The 16460-nt window shown below is 53.9% G+C and overlaps 7 protein-coding genes across 7 annotated transcripts; 1 reads left to right on the forward strand and 6 right to left on the reverse strand.

Moving 5' to 3' along the window:
* Positions 1–852: 852 nt before the first annotated feature.
* BU26DRAFT_600340 (transcription elongation factor Spt5) lies at positions 853–4356 on the reverse strand. The gene is made up of 3 exons (XM_033835167.1): positions 3975–4356; positions 2462–3927; positions 853–2414 (listed from the first exon to the last, which is right to left on the reverse strand). Exons 1-3 carry the CDS (start codon positions 4245–4247, stop codon positions 1109–1111), a joined length of 3045 nt encoding a protein of 1014 aa, XP_033689691.1. The 5' UTR covers positions 4248–4356; the 3' UTR covers positions 853–1108.
* A 233-nt stretch (positions 4357–4589) lies between these two features.
* On the reverse strand, positions 4590–6094 carry BU26DRAFT_514556 (NAD(P)-binding protein). Its single transcript, XM_033827864.1, has 4 exons — positions 5851–6094; positions 5073–5800; positions 4992–5025; positions 4590–4942 (listed from the first exon to the last, which is right to left on the reverse strand). Exons 1-4 carry the CDS (start codon positions 5881–5883, stop codon positions 4709–4711), a joined length of 1029 nt encoding a protein of 342 aa, XP_033689692.1. The 5' UTR covers positions 5884–6094; the 3' UTR covers positions 4590–4708.
* A 687-nt stretch (positions 6095–6781) lies between these two features.
* On the forward strand, positions 6782–9268 carry BU26DRAFT_559354 (uncharacterized protein; the record flags this gene model as incomplete). The annotated part of the gene is made up of 6 exons (XM_033832690.1): positions 6782–6905; positions 6972–7566; positions 7618–8288; positions 8376–8506; positions 8564–8747; positions 8796–9268. 6 exons carry the CDS (start codon positions 6782–6784, stop codon positions 9266–9268), a joined length of 2178 nt encoding a protein of 725 aa, XP_033689693.1.
* Positions 9269–9628: 360 nt separating this feature from the next.
* On the reverse strand, positions 9629–10064 carry BU26DRAFT_559355 (uncharacterized protein; the record flags this gene model as incomplete). The annotated part of the gene is made up of 2 exons (XM_033832691.1): positions 9629–9794; positions 9841–10064. The coding sequence occupies 2 exons, from the start codon at positions 10062–10064 to the stop codon at positions 9629–9631; spliced, it is 390 nt and encodes a 129-aa protein (XP_033689694.1).
* A 251-nt stretch (positions 10065–10315) lies between these two features.
* BU26DRAFT_514557 (alpha/beta-hydrolase) lies at positions 10316–11619 on the reverse strand. The gene has a single exon (XM_033827865.1). It carries the CDS (start codon positions 11359–11361, stop codon positions 10585–10587), a length of 777 nt encoding a protein of 258 aa, XP_033689695.1. The 5' UTR covers positions 11362–11619; the 3' UTR covers positions 10316–10584.
* Positions 11620–11687: 68 nt separating this feature from the next.
* On the reverse strand, positions 11688–13576 carry BU26DRAFT_475092 (PLP-dependent transferase). The gene is made up of 2 exons (XM_033825520.1): positions 13046–13576; positions 11688–12990 (listed from the first exon to the last, which is right to left on the reverse strand). Exons 1-2 carry the CDS (start codon positions 13309–13311, stop codon positions 11889–11891), a joined length of 1368 nt encoding a protein of 455 aa, XP_033689696.1. The 5' UTR covers positions 13312–13576; the 3' UTR covers positions 11688–11888.
* A 1001-nt stretch (positions 13577–14577) lies between these two features.
* Positions 14578–15878, reverse strand: BU26DRAFT_418084 (uncharacterized protein; the record flags this gene model as incomplete). The annotated part of the gene is made up of 2 exons (XM_033823233.1): positions 14578–15539; positions 15596–15878. Coding segments are annotated over 2 exons (1245 nt in total), but the record flags the coding sequence as incomplete, so codon positions are not given.
* Between the last annotated feature and the right edge of the window lie 582 nt (positions 15879–16460).

The following is a 16460-nucleotide window of genomic DNA, read 5'->3' on the forward strand; positions in this document are numbered from 1 at the left end:
CTCGATCCACCTCTGCTCAGTGTGCCCTGATCTTTTCCCTCGGCCAATCCAAAACCTGAGTCCAACTTCCTTGTCTCTTCTGCACTTCACTTGCATTGGGCTGGCGCTGAGCTGTGCTTATTTCTCTTTTCTTCTTTCCGCGCAATGCACCGCATACAGGCTTCCATGCATCCTTTGTTCCACGTCATCTGGCTTATTTGCTTTGCTTCCTGCAGCCCACTTTCTTCTCATATATATTAAGTCTTCAGAGCGTGGGAGGCCGGTTCTGCTTCCCGCATCTAGACGAAACCGCATCCCATCCATCCATCTTACATGCGATGCGATGCGCAGCGCTTGCTTGGCTTTTCCTCCTCCTCCTCCTCCTCCTCCTTCTTCTTCCTGCAACATCCGCCATTAAGCTCTATGGTTATTGCGCATATCAGGTAGAGCAAAAAATTCCGTCGCCGCTTGGCAACTCTTCCATCATCCACTGGCCCCGAACCCTAGATCTACCCTCCATCGTGAGAACTTCGTTGCTTAATCAGCTGTCTACTCGGCCGTATCCCTATATCCGCAGCCCAGCGAACTAGCATCATCCTCGTTCCTCTAAAACTTACGTGATCCTTGCTTGAAACTCTAAAGCAGCCTTCACTCTGATATCAGAGCTTCATCACCACGCTTGAAGAAGTTCCTCTGCCCTCGATGGGTATATTACGCACCTCTAAGAGTTTCACGTTAGAAAGCCGCACTGGCACCAATGCCCGACCTACGCAGGATGCGAGGCGGAGTCGGCACCCGAAACTGCTCCGCCGCCGAATCCTCTTGCTTAGTTAAAGCCATGCTCTCTGAACGGAAACACACGGAACCGGCTGTCGGTGACATTTCGCCATTGGTATCTAAGCTAATACATCTTGGAATAGATAATGGGGAAGGCTAGCAACGAAACGGCTGCCGTCTTCAGGGTGAAGACCCCCAATGAAACATATTCCCATTTTGGATAACTCCCGCAATGCAAGCAAAACCAAATGAAACAATGTGCCGTGCCTCTCTACCCTCATCATCAGAGACGGCAGACTACGCATCACCCTCCGACCGAATCGTACCCAACGTATCTCTCGCATGCACGTTCCTAATCGTACCTAGGATCCTCATCCACGCCCGGAGTTTCCGCCCACGCGCCGGGCGTCGGGGCCGCAGCAGGCGTAGCAGCATAACCCCCATAACCCCGCGGCGTAGCATACTGACCGGTCGTATCACCCGGCGTAGGAGCAGCGAAGTTTCCAGGCGTCGGAGCATCCATAGGCGGGCCGCCAGGCGTAGGCGCCGAATACGCCCCATAGGCACCCGGCGTGGGGGCCGAGTATGCAGCGGGTGTGGGAGCATTGTACGCGCCGGGTGTGGGGGCAGAGAGGGTGTTGGAGGACTTGGATGGGTTGGTGGTTGAGGTCGAGGCACCCCAGGCTGGAGTGCGCCCGCCTGAGTTGAATCCTCCATATGCGGTGCGTGAGCCGTCGTTGCCGCCGTACGCTGTTGCGCCGCCATAGGCGGTCCGCGAGCCGTCCCCGCCGTATGCGGTGCGCGATGCGTCCCCACCGTAGGCAGTTCGACCGCCGTCGCCGTATGCCGTACGTCCACCGTCGCCTCCCCAGCCAGGAGTGCGGCCTCCACCCCCGCCCCAACCAGGTGTTCGACCGCCAGTAGGCGTGCTACCGCCCCACGACGGACCGTTCCGGGAAGAGTTGCCCCAGCCGGGCGTCCGCCCGCTATTGTAGCTCGGCGTAGCACCTGCATAGCTGCCGCGAGATCGATTCGGGAACTTCCCATAATCCATGTTGTTGCCTGTGATCGGGTCCTTGACTGAGAGAAGCTCCTTCTTCACCGACACCTGCTTGTTCTTCGTGTGTAGTTCTACGCGAGCCTCGTCGTTCATGGTATCCTTTACGATACCAAGGAGACCCTTGTGGGGACCTTTCCGGATAGTAACCGTCTTGCCAATTAGCTTGTCGCGACCAAAAGCTGCACGCGGCGGGGGAGGCATGGCGTTGCTACCACCGTTCTGTTGCTGCAAAGCGGGATTCATGCCGCTGAGATCCGGCCCAGCAGCCTGGGTGCGACCGCTCTTCGCGGCCATGGTAACAACATTGGTGCTGCGGACGACGAAAATACCGGCATTCTCGACCAATTCGCGGTTGTGAACAAAGAGAACGCCCCTGTGGATATAGACGACCTTTCCTTGGCGGCTCTCCCCGCCATGTTCCTTGACTGTGTCGTCGTTTCGAATCTCAGACCCGTCTCGGTCTGTGGCTACTGCGTTCCGGTTCCTGCCAACGATGCCGGAGACCTGCGTGTGAAGTAGTGTGCGAACGTTCCCTTGCTGATCCAGAACACGGAGCACTTCGCGGTCGACCTTTACAACGCATCCCACTGTAGCGGCGCTGCGAGCCTGTTAGCACATTTCCGAGCATCTGAGGGAAAATCTTACTCAATCTGCACCAGGTCGTATAAATCAAACTCTGAATCGTTCCCAATCGTGGCTGAGTCCGCTGCGCGCTTTAAGTCTTTGCTGAACACCGTGATCTCCATCTGTGTAGAATCGCAAAGCAGCGTGACCTTGTCATCTTTGAGCTTCGTGACCAAACCAACTTCATCAATGTACTTGCTTCCGCCAATGACTTTGACGTGATCACCTTCCCGGAACAACTTCCGGAGAGTCTTGACGGGAGCATCGATGCGCCGGCCCTTAAGCTCACCTTCCGTCACTCGAAGGGTGACTATGTCGCCGGTTACCGTGACAGTGGTACCACGAATGCCCTTTTGTTCGCCCTCGTAAATCTCCACGTTGTCCCCGGAGACAAAGGATGAGCCGGTCTGGGCCGCCTTCTGGGCCGCTTGCACTGCAACAAGGTCCAGAGTTTCCGTTCCGTCGGCAGCAGTGACGGAAAAGAACTGCATCTCTTCCATCCTCGGGTTGACATTGTCGCTGGAAACGTAGTTGACCTTGACGTCCTTGATGAGGAAGCCATTCTGGTAATCCTCACCCTTGTATGTAAAGGTCCTCTGATTGCCAGAACCGGTCTGGGCCAGATGCTTCATGTGCCGCTTCTTGGCCTCGGCTTCGTTGAAGAGCTTTTGTGGTGGACGGTCGACTGTGCGACCGAAAGCGGGCCGTTTCCGCTTGTTATCCGAAGCGGCATTTGCATCTTCTCCTAAGCCGTAGTCAAGTCGGGGCACCAACTGCACGGTACAGTCTAGGCCGTTCGCGTGGACTTCGACGACCTTGGCTAGATCACCCTTATAGAGATTCGGGCGGATCATGCGCACGAACTTGCCCATCTCAAGTGGTGTGCGCTTGCGCTTGCGGAGAAGATCCGGTCGCTCCTTGACCTCGATGGCGATCTGAGCCTGCCCCATGAAGACGTTGGGAATATTCTCGACGACGGCGATCATCTCCTGCTTTGCGTCGGCCTCGACGTAGATGTATCCCGTCATGGTGCCTCCGCGCTCAAACGCCGAGTAGATCTTAGGTCGCTGTCCCGCGCGCACCATGTCGTCAATGCGCTTCTGGATAGCCATGATGACCTCACGCTCCTTGCCCGGCCTGCACTTGACTCCCCAGATGGAAGGGTCGTTCACGGTAGGGAGCGCGAGTGGGATGGCCCCTGAGGCGGCTCTCCGGGCACTCTGCGCTTCACGCCGCCTGTACTTCTCGTCGAGCTCTTTGGCAAGCTCCTCTGCATCCTTCTGCACATGCATCTGGCGCTGTATATCTAGCTCGCGGTGGTGGCGGTCATCGAGATCGTCGCCCGTGGGCTCGAGATCGTCGGGGTGGACTTCGTCGGCGATCTCGTCGTTGTCGTCCTCCTCTTCGTCTTCTTCCTCATCGACTTCGGCTTCGACATCAATGAACATGTTCCGCTTCGTCTTCTTCCTGCGCTTGGCGGGGCGAGCCTGTCAAGAGTCAGCACAATTCCGCAGGCAAGCACGGCGAGACATACGACTACGTCGTCCTCGTCATCTTCGTCCTCTTCGTCTTCGTCCTCATCTTCGTCATTTTCCTCATCATCGCCTCCGCCTTCTTCATCCTCCTCGTCATCTGCCTGTGGTCTCCGGGGCGCCGTAGTCGGCTCTTCATCCTCCTCGTCCTCGTTTACCGCCGACTGGCGCCGAGTCGCCTCCTGCGCCGCCATATCATCTTCGTCCACCTCTGGCACGGGATTGAATGGCTCGTCTTCCGACTCAGAGCCGCTCCGGTGATCGTAGCCAGACATTGTGGCGGGGTGTCTAGGCTTCGTGCAAGGTGGTCGGTAGGCAAGGTGTGTCGCAAGCAGTGGCGCGGAGGATTGCAGAGGTGAGGCGAGGGTGCCGCCTAGGCTATGGACGCGCTCTCCGGCCTATGACAGATCCCGCAGAGCGAGAAAGCGGAGATGAAGGGAAAGGAAGCGTGCGTCGAACGAGGACGGGCTGCGGCTTTGTTATAACTTCGGGTCAAGGTGAGCATCCAAAGAAACCGCGCTAGAAGCATGGTCCGTGCGCCACTAGCAGCCTTGATCTTCGCGGAACGTCTCCGAACTTCATCATGCACATTTTTGGAAAGCACGGCGTGCTCTGGGTTGAACGGGGACGGCCCAGAACGATTCATTCACCAAATCTACCCAAGTGCTATCACAAGAGTCTAACTACCACTCCTCCGTGGCCGTCTCTCTCACGAGGGGTCCTGATGCCTTGGGCCTCACAGTCTGGCCGCCTCCTTCGTCGCCTCCACATCTTCGTTGATCCGTAGTACCGCTCGGCCCCAGACCTTGTGCATCTTTAGATCACCAAAGGCTCGGGGTATTGATTCCAAGCCCATATAATTCCCCTGGAATATGATAGGTCTGATGCCGCCGGCCTCGACTAAGTTCAGGAACCCACTCCAGACTTCTTCTGTTCTCCTAGGGTCTCGTCTACCATCCTCACCATATCGCTGAGGGCCCAGTTAGCAGATGCGTACTTTACAGAAGGGGGAAACATACATATCCATGAACCATGGCTGATTTCAGTAGAATGCTTGGGATTATTGTTAGTCGGCGGAGATGCAACACGGCGATACTCACCGATTTGCCCGTACTTCCTCCATCTTTCCACCCCTCGCGGCAAAGCCCACAATCACGATTCTCCCTCTGTATCTCAAGCACTTCAGAGCGCTCTCTATCGCGCCAATCGCATCGTACACTACATGCACGCCCTCGCCGTCATCCGTCAATGCCCGTACTTCCTCTTCCCAGTTTCGCTGGCGATAGGAGACTGCTTCATCCGCCCCAAGCTCCTTCATTATTCTGGATTTCTCCTTGTCCCCAACAAGCGCAATCACCTTTGCTCCAACCGCCTTGGCAATCTGGATCGCCATAACGCCGAGTCCGCCTGACGCTCCAAGGACCAAGACCGTCTCTCCTCTCTTCAAGCGTGCCACTGAAATCAGACTACCGTAGCTGACGGCACCGGACACACCCACCGCACATGCTTCGGCATTGCTCCATAGACCTGGGACTCTTCTTACAATGCCCTCATCCACACAGATGCTCTCCGCGTAGGAGCCGAGACCACCGCCGAACACCCGATCTCCCGGTGCAAATTTGTTTGAAGGCGAAGAAATGACTATACCCGCAAATTCCGTACCCAGGACGAAGGGAGGTTTTACGTGGCGCTTGTTGTTCTGGTGAAGACCTTGTGCATACAGCATGTCCACGTGGGTCAAGGAAGCATGGGTGACTTTGATCTGGATATCGCTGGATTTCTTCGAGCTTGGGAGTGGTGCATCCCGCGGTTTGAGATCCTCGAAGTTCTGTGTTTGGTTAGCCTAGCCCGGAAGGATGACATAGCTGCAAAGCCCACCGAAACGAACTGTTCTATCACAACTGCCTTCATGGCGGCATTCGGCTAATGGGATAGAGTACGTGCAACGACGGATACGTGGTTTCACTCTCATCTATAGGTTTGGCGACATGGTCGAGATGCATAGCGGGAGATCGACAGTGGGGTAGAGTTGCCGAGGTCAGCACCGTGTCAGGAAGATCGGTTCCTCAACTTCCGTCACCACATCGGAGATCGGGTAATTTCAGGAAGCTTCAATAAAAGATTGGACAGGTGAGAGACCTGATGGTGATAGGTTACGTTCGTATATATGAGTAGCGGTCTAGGTGGGGCAATTGTCAGACGTCCTTTTTCGGCTTACCTCTTTCATCCATCCTCAACCTTCACCCTCACGCGCACAATCCGCCACCCCACGTCGAAACGTATATCAATACCTAAGTAAGAGAACTCAGCTTTTCCGCTAGGCTTGCGATAAATATATCATTTACAGGGGAATAAGAAGGCCATCCGCTCAGGGACCGGCCTCAACATGGCACCTCCAACTTTCAAGTCACCTACTTCCTCATACGAATTCCCTCATCTTCGCGCAATAGAAGCATAGTGAGTACCCTGAATGGTTACTCCCTGGAAGGAATGAAAGCCATACCCTGTCCCTTACTTATGATTAGCAACTAACGTCAACGACAGATCAAAAAGAATCGATTTCACTGCGCAACATGCTACTTGTCATTCACTCCGCGCAACAATATTGACGCGATCCAATTACAAGTGCATGGACGCGTCAAAATGTTAGCTTCCAGCTTACGTAGATTGGACGCGACTTCACTCTTTCTTTCCGCCCTCTTCCTTTCAGACCGCACATCATCGCGCTTGGTCACTCATTCAGATCTGTCCTTTTCTTCCCCAGGGAATTGTAACATTTCCCATTGTATTATATGCTGTATTCTACAGCATGCCGAAATCTGTATGGCAACAGTGCTCAGACGGCGTTGAGCTCTACGTGCCGTCAAATGCGGCTCTGAGTGCGACCCGGCGAGCCCTCTCGCGCCTGTCAGTCAGCGAAGAGCCGGAAGCAAGTAAGTCTTCACGAGATCCTCTTCAGCTTTCCATTGAGATCATAGTACTAACAAGCACGGTAACAGGCAGGCAGCCTGATCGCGTCCAGTATGTTGACAGCTCTCTTCCTAGCCAGCTCCCATTTCCAGCGGCCGGATCGGGACCGTCTATCAAACAAGAGCCTGTAGATGAACAGGAAGTCGAGTGCCCAAGCTCACCCAGTACTCTGTCCATTGGTTCCGATGACATTCACTTCACGCCTGGAACCTCGGCGTCTGAGTGTTCTCTCCCAGCGCAACGGCAGACAGTTTTCGACCAACTCAAGGAATATGCTGCACCTTCCGAATCACCTAGTCCGGCTATCGGTGCGCCCATCCTCGGCTCCTCGGGTTACCAGTCAGATCGTACAGACTTCCTCCCTCTAATAGAAACGCCGTGTCCAGACAATGGCCAGGATGCGACCCCGCCCCCAATGCTGAAAAAGAGTCGTCTTTTCCGGCGTAGTGCGCAAGAGAAGAGGAAGGGGCCGACTGCTTCTGTGCGTCGTCCAGACTGGATCAAAACGGCAGGTAGCGGCATTCGGAAGGCCAAATATACACCGATAGTGGAGCAGCGGAAGACGGACAATATGCTCTCCTTGGAAAAGCTTCAAAGCATTGAGCGCGTTCCGGCACATAAGTGGTATGGCAAGTTGTTCTTGTTTGCATTTTCACAAATTGACATACGAAATAGGTCACAAGATGAGAGGGAACTCCTGTGCGTATTATACCGTTGGTACCATGCACCGGATCGCACCGTTATTCCGCAAGTCTTCAACTCGATCACGTCCTTGAACCTTCGACATAATATCATCAAAATCCAATTTGAGAACCACATCCGGTTGTACGGACGCAAAGCCTTCCGGGAATTCGAACGAGTATTTCACTCCGTTCCTTTTCAAGATCCAATGGGCCGCTACGAAGAGATTAAGTCGATTATTGAAGCGACGGCGCAAAATCTAGGCATACCGTTATGCAAACGAGAGGTTGAGACGAAGTTCCCCTCTGGACGAGCCGCGCGGGCGAAGTCGGAGCACACGAGGAAGATTTACAGGACTCTAGTCCGGCAGGCCTCGCAGAACAGCAGACCCCAAGGTAGTAAGTGGCCTTCGCGCTTAGAGAGTTCATCACCTATGTCCGCTTTGGGCGGGTTTCCGACTGCAACCCGCGAGAAGTTCGCCGATTCTGAATCTTTAGTCGATGAAGATGCAGAAGTATCGCCCGCCTCTAGGGTCTGCGAAGTAACAGCTTCTCCCGTAAAATCGTTCGACACTCCCTGCCTCGCATTCAGGGCTTGGGATGCGAGCAGCAGAACTGTCTTCCGAGATGGGGGCGAAGGTGAAGGTGGAGGCTTCGTCGCCGACTGTAAGTGCTGCACATCCAGCAGAAGACTATCCTTTGCATCTTGATCCTCTCTGTTTTGACTATTACCTAACTTTATTCTACCTTTAGTGTTCGCGAAACGCCGTGGTCCCGTAACTCGACCGCTTCCTCGAGATGATGAGTACGGTTTATTCGACGTTCTAGCAAACGCGCATTTGAGCTTCAAAGGCAACGCCTCAGCGTTCGTGTCTGTAGTGACGGTAAGTCACTGTTCACCTGGGGTCCCAATACCGCGCTTAAAGCTCATGAGTGTCCAGTCGCTTCTCCAGGTGTTTAATTATGCATCAAAGATGAACGATCCCCAGATCGCGGTAATCATGCTCGATAATCCAGAAATCAACATATCAAATAAGCTCCATTCCGCACGCGCCGTTATTTCACATCTACAAGCACAGGGAGAGATGTGGTGGACAAGATACAAGGCTAACTGTGAATACCTTGGTGAGCACTTCATCAATGAGAATACAACAAGTGGCTGACAATGTGTAGTATGGGGCGATATTCCCCAGTCTGCTATTCTGCACGTCTTTCGCTACGCCGAGCTAGAGCATCTCTCCGAGCATGCTGCCAACGTGGCCAACTTACTCCACCTAGACTTTTTTAATGGTCAATCGCGAACCAAGACGATCTCTCGCCGGCTGCAGAGGGAAAATACGGTCTTGAACAGAGCCACTGCCAAAGTCATGGCCGAGATCGCGATTGTCTTCGGGCTCGGACGCCACAGCGTCACGCAGTCGCAAATTGCCGGATTCATTACTACATTAGTTGACAGTTGGGTCATCCAAGATGCCCCCATCAACGACGCGCACAGTCTAAGCGAGTTGGCCGCTTGTTTCGCCATGGCCCTCAATAATTCGCGTCTGAACTTGCAGGACGTCATGGGCGGCTTCGTCGACGGTGTAAGACGCGGGACTGACAATATCGCGCGGTATGTGGGCAGACAACCGCGGACGGAGCGCTGACGAACGGCTTGAGGGTCTCCCTTTCGCGGGTGCGTACCGTGGAACAGGGTGCTGGAGACTGCGATTATGGCTACGCCATCTCAAAATACCGCCTAGCCTCGTTCTTAAGAATTTCCGCGCGGATGTCTGCATCGGTCCACACGAGACCAGTTTTGTTGTCGCTAGAACATAGAGGAGCTCCTTATTCCACCTATAGGATACCTAGTCGTACTATATGTTTACGTCGATGTATTATATCAGCACTGAGGAGCAGATAATGTCATGTAAATGAATTGAGGAATGACTGGATTGCATCAGTATGCTATACGAAAAGTCTCACGGATATTCTGTACAATAGCAGCAGAACAGGGTCTCAGACCTTTATAGAACCTTGCGCTTCATCTGTCCCGCCGCGGCAGTATATTCAATTATGAAGACCAATTGCTCAAACCGCCCCGGTCTCTCATCGCTCCTCAGTAACTTCCTCGGACCAGCAGCGCATCGAGAGGTCACATCGCGCTCCATATCTCCAAACACAACCCCTCTCCTAGTATACTTCAGGCTCTTGTCATTGCCTCCCAAACACCTTAAACAGCTTGCGCATCTTTCCAGCGCCACTCTGTTCCGCCAGCTTGTCCTTGTCCTTTTCCTTCTCACTGCTCTCCTCCGCTTCCATCTCCCCCTCATTCTCCTTTAAGAAATCCGTCAGCGACACTCTATTCGATTCGGAGGACTCTGATGTCTTTGTAGCGGCCGTAGCTTGCTTTGCGCCTTTGGTGTCATCGCGGGGTTCTAGCTTTTTCTCGTTCTCGGACATTGTAGGGGTTTGAGCGTTTGGGATTGATTGAGGTTGCAAGAAGTATTGCGGGCGGAGTGGAAGAGAACTTTGTACCCTTGAAGAGTAGTTGGATTGCTTGTGAAGTAGACACTCGCCTGACGTTGTCATGAGTGAGGTGCGACAGATTCGTTTGAGCGTAGTGGAGGTAGGTGCGTGCTTGCCTCCCTGTGAGTAGGCAAACGAGGAAAGTGCAGTGCGACAAACGGCTGCTCATGCTGGAAGCGGCAGATAGCGAACCCAGAGCATGTAACTATATAAAAGAGGCCCCGACCCTTATTGTGTCAATTAACACTAAGCCTTACTATAGGGAGTTCCAGCGGCTGTGAACTCCCCCACCCAATCACTTATAGATATTCAAGACGTACGATTGAAGAACTAAGGTGAATAGGCGCATACATATCTGAAAGTATCACCTTTCCGAGACAGTTACAGAACGACCTTAACACCGCAGATACTGTGTCTCCGCATAACCGACAAACTTTCCCAAATGGCAATCCTATTAGTTGATGCCACCAGCAACCTTCTTGACCACATCAGCAACTTCTTTCGTCATCGTAACATGCGGGCTATGGTTCGTCTCCCACTGTAACACCTCAACCTCCCTCCCTTCATTCCGCATACCCTCAATCATAGTCTTCTGCCACTCAAATGGCGCCGTCATATCCTTCGTGCACGAAATATACGTAACCGGCATCTCTCTCCATGCCGCATTCTTCGCCCCCTGATACAAAGCCGCCCCATTCCATCGCGCCAAAGTCTGCAGATAGGCCTCTGCTTCCGCGCCATTGAGCTCGTCGCCGAGCAGTGCCAGCTTCGGGTCTCGGATAACACACGTCTGATCGTCGGCAACGTCGAGAAGCTGAGAAATGACTTCGTCGTCGATGAATTCTCGGAATTTGTCGGCGACCGATTTCCCCTCAAACAGGGCGTAGGCTGCCATGTAGATGAGGTGGGCGATCCCGCCCGGAAGACTGGCCTTTGCGCGGCTTTCGGTGCTTAGGCCGTAGAATGCGTTCGACCCGACTTGGCCACCGTAGGAATGCATGAGCGCGACTACGGTGCGGCCATCCTTGAGAAGACTTTCTGCGTAAGATCGTATCGAGCTCACATCGCCATAAAGGTCCGCGGTTGGGGGACGGGTGCCGTTCGCAGTTGGAAGAGCGGGGACGTGGACATCATAGCCGTCGGCCTCGAGGGCCTTCTTGAGTTTGGTGTAGGAGTCTGGCGTGTGCCACGCTCCGGGGATGATGAGGATCGTTGGCTTAGTGGGGGCCATTGCAGGAGTTTTGGTGTTGGTAGCTCTGGATTTCGTCGCGCATCTAAGCCATCGGAGCTTCACCGGTGCTGTCTACTTTGAAGCAGAAGCGGGAATGGTTGAAATGAGGACAAAAGAAGATGTAAAGAGCGAGCGGAGAGTAAGCGGTCATTAGTCACAGCGCTGCAAAAGGTAAGCATCATTCGATTCCGCCCGTAAGCAACACTGGAGAAAGATGATCGAACCAATGACCATATGAAGCCTAAGCCCCTAAGAGACCTTTTCGCGGCGTAGAAGACCCCAAGCGCTACGTTAGGCCCGCGACGTCGAATGGCGGCCGATGACGTCATGGAGTCTCACGCGACTACGCGGCTTCATAATTTTTCTGAACGCTGGTCCGAACGGCAAGCTAATTTATGCGTAGTGCCTTGAAGTCCTTTGAGCGGATGTTTGCAGCCTGGACAAAGACATGCTGACGTGCAGCGCAATACTGAAACCTACCCTCGAGGAGGTCTTCTCTGAAGCTAGATCATATACGGCGGAGTTTTCTAAAGCTTCACCAGCGCTTCATGCCTCTTCAAAAAGCCGCTCACGCAACCAACTAACCTCTCTAGCTCGTCCCACGGCGTCCCAAGAATCAGCGCGAGCATCCCGCGCTTCGTGATCCAAAACCCGTCCTCCATCATCTCGAACCACCACAACTCTCGCAGCTCTACCTCATCCTGTCTATCCCTGAAGCTCTTCAGCTCTTTCCTTCCGTCCTTCAAGAAGTGAATGCCGATGATGGTTCCTCGCCCTGTGATAGTCATCTTCGTGCCTTGGCCGATCTCTTGCAGCTTCTTCCGGAGCCTGTCGCCCATGGCATTGAAATCGCGAGCTACTTCGGGAGTGTAGACTTGCGAGAGGCCGGTGTAACCCGCGGCCATGCCGAGCGTGTTGTTGTTGAAGGTTCCAGAGTGGCCGAGTGCGTTGCCGTCACGCGGATCGTAGACACGCATGATTTCCTCCCTGCCGCCGAAGCAGCCAAACGTTATCCCGCCGCCGAGATATTTTCCCATGGTCGTAAGATCCGGCTTCAAGCCCTCTAGTTGCTGCAGGCCTCCTCCTGACAGACGACTCGTCATGACCTCATCGAGGACGAACAATGCGCCAACCTTCCGCGCCGATTCCTGGATCTGGTGGAGGAATTCATAGGTACCGACGATGCACGGTCCGTGGCCTTGCATGCCTTCGACGAGAACGGCCGCGATGTCTCCACTCTCTTCGATCTTTCTCCTCGCATCCTCAACATCGTTGTACTCTGCGATTATCCAATCGTCCTGGTCTACGCAGTTCACCGCTGGCTTATCTTCAGGGAAACTGAAGCAACCTCCGTGATACCCACCAGTGAATACGACAACCTTCCGCTTTCTTGTGAAGCGTTTGGCTCCCTGAATGGCATGCAGGTTGGCTTCCGTCCCCGAGTTGGTGAACCTGATCAAGTCGAGATTGAAGCGGCTGCAGATCAGAGAGGCATGTTGGGCTTCGAGCTTGGTTGTTCCACCTAGGTTGAGGCCAACATCACGGATGGTGCCGACGAGGGCATCTTGGATCAAGGGCTGTGAGTGTCCGAAAAGACCAGCCGTGAGCTCGCCAACAAAATCCGTGTATCTGAGAAAGTTCCAGGTCTTAGCTCAAGCGCGGAAAAAGGACGGATGGAGCTTACGTGTGGCCATCCTCTGATGTTACTTGGTACCCCTTCCCGCTCTTGATGAAGACTGGAAAAGGGGCTGTATGCAGCAAGCTCCTTGTATTCCCACCGGGCAAGCTCTTAACAGCCTCCTCGTGGAACTTCAAGCTCGTCGGGTTTCTCACTGTAAAGCGTGCCTTTGCCGCTTCAAGTGCCTCCCTGACAGTGGCATCGCCGCTCTTCACGTGGGCTTTTATGTCTGTGATTGTGGAAGCCGTAGGAGCCACGACGGAAGGAGACATGGTGGTACAGCCTTCGAAACCCGGTTTATGAGGCTGTAAACGAACCCCTTTGCAGCGTTATGTTGTGTTATATATAACCGGGGGACCGAGAGGCCATCGGGGAGTTGCATGGGCTCAGTCGCGAGCGTCTGGAGCGTCAAATGAGGTGGTGTAGATGCTGCCGACCTCGGCGACTTTCCCGATGGGCTTTTCCGAGCCGCGTGCCTTTTTGTTCCGATCTCGGGCCGGTCCCGCTCATGCTGGCTGAATCCAACGGAATAACGCGTTCGGTTCGGCGTCCACGAACAACGAACCTTGCACATCGCGGCAGCTCTTCCAGCAAACAAGTAAGCCTGCATAGTGTGCGACGCCAAGACGAAAATCCTGCTGCAATACGTCGCGCACCCAGCCAAGCCCGTCCGCACCAACCTAACCGAAGCATGAGGCCTCAAACATTCCGATATAAGCGAACACCATTATCCCTTCTCCGTCGTGCAAAAACGAAAATTGCCATGTGCCCACCCGTCCTCCTCCCTCGCTTCTTCCCACAACATGCACGCCATTCCCTCCTCAGCGCGCGCTAAACCGAAACAAGGCAATGGTCGATCATGCACACTAACCGAATCCAGTATCCCCTCAACACAACCGCATAAGATTCCTGCATGCGCGAACGTCCCAAGGAATTGTAGCAACGCACCTCAATATTGTGGTCCGGACTTCCCTCAACTTTCTACATAGAGTAAGAACAGAGGCGGCGGGGCGAAAGGTGTGGATTGCTGTGGCTAGCATTTTCTGTTTTGGGGACCTGTTGGAAGGATTTGCAGTGGCCCGCACGTTATCGATGTACCACAGTACGATTACGGGAATTAGGCGGTGGCGGATGAGGTGAGGTGATGCAGGATTTAGGCTTGGGAAATGTATATGGTGCAGATGGAGATGGCTAAAGTCTGAGTGCCTCAGCCTGGAGACCTTCGAGCTGTTTCGCTGCTCGAACTGGTGTTGGTATGGTACATTGAAGCAACTTTCTCGAGGGCGGCGATGAACCTAGGACTCTATTCAGGTTACACTTGCCAGCCAGCTACTGCACGTCGAGGTCGATCATCACGATCACGTTGGTCGCACTCGGAACAAGTGCATGCGGGTACTTCAGTAGAGGAAACACAACATTCATTGTGTTCAACCGAAAGAACCGCCATGCATTCCAGGAAGCAACATAATCATACATGGCTATGAGAATACAACCAGAGACTGAGACAGTGAAGGGAAACGTAAGATGCATTGGGCGACTCATGCTCCCCGTCGAGGCGCTCTGATCTCGAACGTCTCCACTTCTTTTTCGAATCCGCGGCGTGCTTTACCTCTGCTCGGCCCTACACTCGCGCTCCTTCTACTGCCAAGCCCCAGTCCGCTATCTCTCCGCTCAACCGGCTGCTCGGCGATTTCGTCAATATCCTCCTCCAATTCGAGCTCGCCTGCGCCGTGGTCCATCCATATATGTCGCACAAGTGCCTTGACATCTCCACAGATGGTATCGACGCTAGCGCCGTTGGAGCAGAGCACGCATGTGTATCCTCCATCAACACCGTCTCTATGGCACTTCACGATGAAGCGATTTTGGATCCGGAAACACCGTTCCCTGCCGTCATCTTCCTTGAAGATCTCCCACGACTTTCCGGGCGAGAGGTGTATGGTGCGCTTACAATACGGACAGTACGGTGATGGGTCGGATGTTATACTTGCGGACAGTGGTTGAGACGGATGTCGCTGAAGATCGCAGGCGTAAAGGCAGAAGAGGTTGTGTGGAGCTGATGAAGTCCCGTAGGATGTCGGGCCGGAGAAGGCAGTGGATTCTGTATCTGTTCTTGGCAGCTGAGGTCTCCTGTCGAAGCTGGTGTGTCGCATATGACCGTCTTCATCTGAAGACCGAGGCTCATGGCGTGACTTGACGAGCGTTGTTGATGCAGAGCCAGTGGCAGTGACTGGATATGGAGGAAGTTGTGCGCCGCTGGCACGAACAGCTGCTGGGGATCGCGTTGACCGCGGAGTCGGGGCCAGAATGCCTAGCTGTCGTTGCTGCTGAGCTGCGAGTACATCAACAGCCCCCGTTCCCGCCGCTCGCGAAGCTGCTACCAGACTCGAGAGATGATGAGAGATTGGTTCCGGTGACGTTGGTCCGTATAGAAAGGTAGTTATTACTACGGACTGCAGTGAAATGATTTGGGATTGAAGCGCTGTCTGTGTAATGACTGCTCAAGATCAGCAAGTACTCCAAACTGCGACGAGCTTTCAAGGAGCGGTATCGTACCGTCTCCAACTGCAAACTGTGATCCAACGTCCTGAAAACCGATCTCAAATTGCCGCGTCACTGCAGCCTTGTCCACGACGATGGACTCGTCACCGCCGGTCTCATAATCGTCGACGTACTCGATCTTTCTTGAGCTAGGGTATCCTCTCGCCCTCAAATCCTGCTCATGGTCCCTCTTTTCCTTCTTCCTTAGTGTCTGATAGAGGTCCCTCGTTGCATCGAAGACATCCAGTATTGTGTATACGAGCGCTTGCACGACATTCGCCGGATCGGTGGTTGGATTCTGCAGCCATCAGCCTCGCCCTCGCTCTCAGCCGGGAAACGCAGCACTTACCGCTACTCCCATCTTCAAACAAGATTCCGTTGCGTCGCTATCAGATTCGGTCCTCCACAAGATAAGCAGACCCTGTATCTTTAAAAGGCCGGCCGCTTCCCCATCACACCACTGACCCCACTGACCCCACGGGTAAGCTTTCGCAGGCAGCAGACAAGCCACATCACTCGTATGCGGTGCACATGTTGGATGTTATGTGTAATGATGCACTTGTACAGCTGGCAAAGTGCAATTGGCGCTCCTGCGCCGCTGTGTTCCCTGATTGGAATGGGAGCGGTAACGGGCCGCCATTAGAGTGATGCCGATGCGGCTACAGGGATGGATGACGTTGTGGGTAGGATCAGCAAGGAACAGCGAGGCAAGAGACAACGCATTGCTTGCATCCGTGACCCACGCTGCGTTTCTTCTTTCGGACAAGGGATTCGAGATAAGACCTAATTCGGATAGTCAAGATACTGTTATAGATGGACGGGAGTGCCGTGCCCACAATACTGAGTAGGCGGCCTGCATTCGGATGCGAACGCTGTTAGA

Source organism: Trematosphaeria pertusa (genome assembly GCF_010094035.1).
Source record: "Trematosphaeria pertusa strain CBS 122368 unplaced genomic scaffold BU26scaffold_2, whole genome shotgun sequence".
In the NCBI taxonomy this organism is placed as follows: domain Eukaryota; kingdom Fungi; phylum Ascomycota; class Dothideomycetes; order Pleosporales; family Trematosphaeriaceae; genus Trematosphaeria; species Trematosphaeria pertusa.

Coding starts and splice junctions, on each gene's coding strand:
- BU26DRAFT_600340 (XM_033835167.1), bottom strand. CDS start 4,247: ATGTCTGGCTACGATCACCGGAGCGGCTCTGAGTCGGAAGACGAGCCA. Junction 3,928..3,974: donor ATGACGAGGACGACGTAGTC/GTATGTCTCGCC, acceptor GACTCTTGACAG/GCTCGCCCCGCCAAGCGCAG. Junction 2,415..2,461: donor TACGACCTGGTGCAGATTGA/GTAAGATTTTCC, acceptor ACAGGCTCGCAG/CGCCGCTACAGTGGGATGCG.
- BU26DRAFT_514557 (XM_033827865.1), bottom strand. CDS start 11,361: ATGGCCCCCACTAAGCCAACGATCCTCATCATCCCCGGAGCGTGGCAC.
- BU26DRAFT_475092 (XM_033825520.1), bottom strand. CDS start 13,311: ATGTCTCCTTCCGTCGTGGCTCCTACGGCTTCCACAATCACAGACATA. Junction 12,991..13,045: donor ACATCAGAGGATGGCCACAC/GTAAGCTCCATC, acceptor GAACTTTCTCAG/ATACACGGATTTTGTTGGCG.
- BU26DRAFT_514556 (XM_033827864.1), bottom strand. CDS start 5,883: ATGAAGGCAGTTGTGATAGAACAGTTCGTTTCG. Junction 5,801..5,850: donor TGATAGAACAGTTCGTTTCG/GTGGGCTTTGCA, acceptor AACCAAACACAG/AACTTCGAGGATCTCAAACC. Junction 5,026..5,072: donor GAGGAAGTACGGGCAAATCG/GTGAGTATCGCC, acceptor AATAATCCCAAG/CATTCTACTGAAATCAGCCA.